At 42.1% G+C, this 6,438-nt stretch overlaps 1 protein-coding gene across 1 annotated transcript; it reads right to left on the minus strand.

Annotated features, from left to right (window-relative positions):
• Positions 1–3,683: 3,683 nt before the first annotated feature.
• Positions 3,684–4,644, minus strand: LOC133895662 (major strawberry allergen Fra a 1-E-like). The gene is made up of 2 exons (XM_062336127.1): positions 4,439–4,644; positions 3,684–4,230 (listed from the first exon to the last, which is right to left on the minus strand). The coding sequence occupies exons 1-2, from the start codon at positions 4,608–4,610 to the stop codon at positions 3,947–3,949; spliced, it is 456 nt and encodes a 151-aa protein (XP_062192111.1). The 5' UTR covers positions 4,611–4,644; the 3' UTR covers positions 3,684–3,946.
• Positions 4,645–6,438: the final 1,794 nt, after the last annotated feature.

Genomic DNA, 6,438 nt, shown 5'->3' on the forward strand with positions numbered 1-6,438 from the left:
ATCGGGAATTCGGGATCGGATCCTCTAACTTCAGCCTCCGACGTCATGGGCGTGCAGTCAGGCCGCATCCGCCGTCCGTTCTATCCGACGGCTCACGTGACTCGAATGACCACCTGGAAGCGGAGGGTCTCGCAAAGTCACAACAGGGATGCGTTCCTTCACCCGCGGCGGATTCTTGGTCGCCGGAGTCGTCGCGCTCGCACGTCGCCAACGCTAGCTCCACTCCCAATCGAGAGAACGTAGCGGTGGATTGCTCAGCTGCTTTGCATTTGGTCCTAATCAGAGGCAGGCCTGGTCCAAAGATTTTGATGACCTAGCACAAAACTAAAAAACAGGGCCCATTAAATTTAAGTATAAAAATAATTAATATATAAATTATAAAGATAATAATTGTTGTATTAATAAATTATTTTTGATAAATATTTAAAGTAAATAAAAATAACGCTCGCCTCAAATATTTTGTAGAGATTCTCATTAGTGTGTTCTTTTACAACAACGATCACACATTTATCCAGATTTCTTGAACTGCTCGTATTACTATTAAAAATATTTGTCAATAGCTTCCTTCTATGGTTCTATCAACTCATCAATTCATTTTCTTTTTTTACCTTTTTTCACTATCAGATGTATGCTTTTTAGAAGACATGATATCGAGAATGTGATGAAAATTGAAAAAAAAATACATTAACGATTGAAAACTAGTGTAAAGCTACAAACCACCAAATCAACTTAAAAAATCTTACCAATTACCAGTGGTGACGTGAAACTCTCAATAATTATATCCTTAAGACCCCAACCCATGTCGTTAATTGATGGCTTACAATTTACTATAAAAGTGCGAATCTTATAAATTAGGTCAATTCGCCAACAGAGATAATTATAAATACAGTAGATTAGTCTATGTAGTATGCTTTTCATACAATCATACGTCTAATTGAAAGTGTTGCATATTGGTTCTGTAGAGACAATGACTAGAAGAAACTAATTACCACGCAGATCAGGAGTTCAGAACCTAACACAGCCACCGTGCCGTACCTAATTCAGTCATCATGGACCTTACTTACCTTGAGTAATTGAGTCCTGCTGGCTGTTGCAGTCCTGATCAGCGAGAAGACGATCACGTATTCAGTATTCACGTCGATCAGCACTCAGCAGCGTTGATGTCCTGCACTCCTGCTGATCACCGGCGCTCGGGCGCTGAGCCTGCAGAGTTCAGACGGGCGAGCCTGGTCCGCGTCTCCGGCTCTCCGCGAGTGCCGATGGCGACGGCAGGTCGGCACTCGGCAGCCGCCAGAGGCCAGGGCCGGGCCAGCCGATGGTGATGGCGGATGACGGATTGACGGGATCGATGAGTCGATGTCGATCTGTGATCTGTCGATGAGACGAGGTCAGAGGACTAGAGGAGACGAGAAGACAGATCGCAAGACGCTGGGTTTTGGGGCCCGAGGCGGTCGCCCCGCTTGCCCCCCAGGGCCGGCCCTGATCAGAGGTGGAGAACGTAGAGAAGATTTGGGCAGAGATTGAGGTAGGAATTGTGGAGGAAATAGACATGTGACTGGAACATTCAGTGAACCTCTTCCAGCGCCGAGGATGAAGGGAGGAATAGGCCTCCACGGCGGCGGTGCTAAGGCCGAGCGTGCGGCTAGGATGCCTCGTCCAACCACGTGGTGCCACCCGGTAGGAGGACCGCCAGCGCCTGTGAGGCCTGCGTGAGCGCCGACCGCCGAGGCACGACACCTGATCCAGCCACGCGCCGCCGTCGGGGAGCTTGAGCGCGCCGACATGCCCGCGTGCTCCCTGGAGCAACGGCATTGACGGGAAGGTCGCCGACTGGAGATCCTCCACTTCCACCAGGCGCTCATCCAAGTCAAGTGAGCCACGCCTGGAGGCCTGGGCCCTGAAGTCGATCGAGCCATAGAACGTAAAAAGTCAGAGGATCTTAATTCACTTTATGGTTTGTTTGGATAGAGCAGTACCCTTTCAATCTATAGGAGAAAATGAGTGAAAAATTAGTTCATTTTTCCACTCCAATCCATATAGATTAGAAGGGATTAGTTTTATCCAAACAAATCCTTATTGATGACATCCTTATATGGATTGATGGGAAGGTCGCCGGAGATCCTCCACTTCCACTAGGTGCTCATCCAAGTGAAGTGAGCCACGCCTGGAGGCCTGGGCCCTGAAATCGATCGAGCCATAGGATATAACGGACGGCGGATTGAGGCTTGAAGTCAGAGGATCTTAATCTACTTTATGGTTTGTTTGGGTAGAGCAGTATCCCCTTCAATCTATACATTAGGGAGAAAATGAGTGGAAAATTAGTTCATTTTTCCACTCCAATCCATATAGATTAGGAGGGATTAGTTTTATCCAAACAAATCCTTATTGAGGACATCTTAAACAGTATATTTATGTGCATATGTTACATTTTATTACAATGTCTAGTGCATAAGAGCATCTCCAGCGAAGAAGCTATCATGCTCACCATCGCCATGCGCTCGCCATCTTGAAAAACAAGACTCCAGTAGTCTCGCTAATAGCCTCGTCAATACTGTAGACTCACCATAGCGGTCCCCTGGATCAGCAAATGTAGCTCCAACCTCCAAGCGCTCCACCCCTGTTCCGTTCCAGCAACTTGAGGCGTTTTGTTCAAAAATCCATTCCTTCTCCCCACATTCATAAATTCAAAAGGTGACTTTATAGAGCTCCTAAAATTATGCCGATTTTTCTGCTAATAGAATAAATAACAAAGAATCCATTTTAACTGGATTTAACTCAAAATATCTTACACATATTAAATGAAAATTCCCCAAATTTAACTGTTTTTGTAACTTATTTGAATTTTTAGGGCATCAATTTAATTCTCAAAAATCAGGGGAGAACATATCAATTCATGTTAACTGGAGCACTAATTTACAAAATTAATTTCCACCCTAAATTATATAAGGAAATTGAAAGTTCCTTAAGAATGCACCATTTTGTCTTATTTAAACAATTCAAATTTGAACGTAATTTCCTTTAGCCTGTGCACAACAATCTCAGAAATGGTGCACATGAAGCTCATGGGTGCTCAATGACATGCATGCAGAATTTGGGATGTTACAATAGCTATTACAAATAAAATGGATATCAATAAAATATAGATAAATGAGATATGAAGAGTGAGATTTAGCTAGTCTGCTTGAGTGTACAGAAATATAGAGAGGGAATTTTTTGGAGTGGATAGCCAATGAAAATATGGAGAGTAAAATTTAGCTAGTCTGCTGAAGATACTCTAACTTGTTTTCTACTCATCTTCTTAGAGTTCTGACTTAGCCATCACCCTCTCCAGTACTTCAAATCATTCACCGGTCAACAACTCTTGGTTCAAATTTTGTTTATATCACTTAGAAATAATACGATGACAAAAGAAAAGGGATACGACCTACAATATTCTTTTAAGATCATCAGACTTCCCTCCTGCCGTCTTCAAAAGCCAGTGTTTTTTTAGATTAAAGGAAGTACAACATCAAGCACCCATGTCGAGTCTGGACTCGAACCCGAGTAGGTAGGTTTCACCACAAGGGTCTTAACCAAGTGAGTTATGCTCAGTTCACAAGTCAGTGTTTTGTATATTATAGTTGTAGATTATATGCTAAGCTTATACAATGAATTGAACAGAAAGATGTATTGACAACTTTACAAAGGACAATGCAGTGCTTACTGGAAAATTCTCATAGAAATGTTGTAGCCAAGTAGGGCACATCAAATATAAACAGGGAAGGAGAGCAACCGCTGAGGAATACAAAACATTACAATCCTTATTGCCCTGCACTTGTATTTCTTAGTGCTCGTCAGGGCACACATTATACAGGCACAAGACACATAATACCATTGGCATATGACACATCCCAAAGCCAATGGAGTTGAGCACATTTTCTTCCGTGACCAACATCCCTGACATGTACTAGTCGGAGGCACCGCACGTCTCAAACAGCTTGAGGAACCCGAGGGCGGCATCCTTGGCATTCTCAGGCATTGGAGTGGTGGGGGAGATCGGCTCAAATTCGGCTTTCCATGTGGCGATGCACTGCTCGCCTTCCTTCCCCGGGACGGGGATGAAGGAGACGGTGACATGGTAGGGATCATACATCTCCTTCAGCTCACCACGGATGACTTCATACCCGAGGCAACGGCCTGACTCAATCTTTTCAATCTTCTGGACTGATTCCTTCACAAAGTGATGCAGCGCTGTAGTTTGCAGGGGGTAACAGGTTCATACAGCAAGATCAGATATATGCTTTTATCGGTGTCATGTCATAGGAAACATGTCAATTTTTATCAGTCATGCTTACACATTAGAGCGGTTGCTTTCTATTCAACACCCAACTATATTTTACACATTATCACAATGCATGTTACAGGGCAAAACTCTTCAACTATTTACTGAAAACCTTACCAGGTCCTAGCCTGAAGAGCCTGAGGCTGCCTGGGCTGCCATCGCCTTCCAGGTACTCTGCTCCAGCAAGCATCTCAGGGTTGATCTTGGCCACAGTTTCATTATTGGTGAAAATCTCCCACGCCTTGGTTGCAGGGATGTTCAGCTGGACCTCACCTTGCAAGCTCTTCATTCTTTTTACTCTCAGTCACACTCACCTGATGACTCACAGTCTTGGTGTTTATATAGTGGCAGCTGAGCTGCCATTTTGACCCTGCAGCGCTGTTCATCTGGTAATATTGAAACGTGTCCTTGATAAGGATGGCCACACTGAGGGGGTGGAAAACACACCCTTCTTATTGAATAATCGATTATTAATGGTATCGAATTACAGCCCTATGATAGCGTCTCTTTTGATTTCTCTTATGCCAAGTGGACACATCAGTTGAAGCTTTATTCTCCACCATTACCAAAGGTTACTGCATAAAAATCTATAAGGACAAAGTAGAAAACAAGATCTTTCTCTGTGCTGGCTTTGACAAGGAAAAGGACTACTGGTGGTCCTTGGTTATGTGGTTCATATGATTTAAGAGTTCGTATTGTTTTTCTATATACCAAATAGCAATTAAATATCTGGATCTGCTTCAATCAAACATCATGAACTCATTGTTAGAACTTCCTCCCATTCTGCTTAAAATTTGTCCTTTGCAAGTTTTGCATGTAGAACGTTTTCAAGCTCAAACATGTAGAGAGTTTCGTATGGAAATGCATATTGAGAGACAACGATGCAAAGAACATCAGGGGATTATGAGGTACTGATAAGACGAAATTTGGGTCGATTAAAATGCAAAGCACTAGTCTCTCGGGAATCTTATCTTTGTAGTACGGCGTAAATCTTATAAAGCAGAATGGACGGACAAACAAACGAGAAAGAAGCGATAAGCATATGCCCTAGCCCTACTTTATATGACATCATCATTGATTAGTTCATGTCACTAACATTATTCCAACTAGTCAATGCACTACCGCTAGTTATATATGACATTTGTCAAAATTTAGCTGCTCTAGCTCAATAGATTTATATGGTCACTACGTATGACACTGCTACAAAAAAAAATCATCACAGTCGGTTCCCATATTTAATCGGTCCAGAAACCTGTGCAACCCGACATATACACGTGTCACAATTCGCGAACCTAAATATATGCAGTTTGTGGGAGTCGAATTTATGACTTCTCACCACGCGCAAAGCCTCCTAACTATCTCTTATATCACTGATTGTTGCGAGAAATGAGATATTGTTTTCTTTTGATCCTTGTTATCTGAAACTTATGATAATTATTTGATCATCAAAATGACTTCAAATAAAAAAGTTATCAACTACAAAGTTTCAGATCTTATTTAGAACTAACATTTTCATATAAAGTTTATCCCTATCCAACTCCGCTTGAATATTATATAAATTTATAAAGATGAGCTGAAAAGATAGAGCTCCACTATCACTGCTGATAATCCATTATCAATGCCAATTTGTAATAGAACTGAAACAGTGAGTATTAATGTCGGTTCTTTTTTAATGAACTTTTAATGCCGATTCTTTATACAAACCGACAATAACATACTATCATTATCGATTATATCCGTATCCAAACGAGCAGTGATAGAGGAGCAATGAAGTGTTCATGTGTTAGTGTGAATCTTCTTTTTTATATACTTTTCGAATAGATTTTGAACTGTGACTACAGATTTGAAGAATGTAGCACCTCCTGGTGGTGACCATCTGCCGTTGAAAGGGGATGATGGGCTGTTTTCAATTTATATGTGGAGCTGGAGGCCTTTTCTTTTTGAAAGCTTTGAAATAGAAAAAGCAGTTCCAAGGTTAACTTGGAAAACACCGAACACAGTAATCCTGTCTAAGCTTGCTGCTGCAAGCATGCACTGGTTGCAAGCCTTGCATCCAGTGAGTTCAGTATCTTCCCCAGAGCACACACAAGCATTCCATGCAGAATTAGAAATCTGAA

This window comes from Phragmites australis, chromosome 16, assembly GCF_958298935.1.
Source record: "Phragmites australis chromosome 16, lpPhrAust1.1, whole genome shotgun sequence".
NCBI classification, from domain to species: Eukaryota; Viridiplantae; Streptophyta; class Magnoliopsida; order Poales; family Poaceae; genus Phragmites; species Phragmites australis.

Excerpts from the sequence above, each read along its gene's own strand:
- LOC133895662 (XM_062336127.1), bottom strand. The coding sequence starts at position 4,610 with ATGAAGAGCTTGCAAGGTGAGGTCCAGCTGAACATCCCTGCAACCAAG. Across the intron at positions 4,231-4,438 it reads GCTCTTCAGGCTAGGACCTG|CGCTGCATCACTTTGTGAAG; the intron begins GTAAGGTTTTCA and ends TGCAAACTACAG.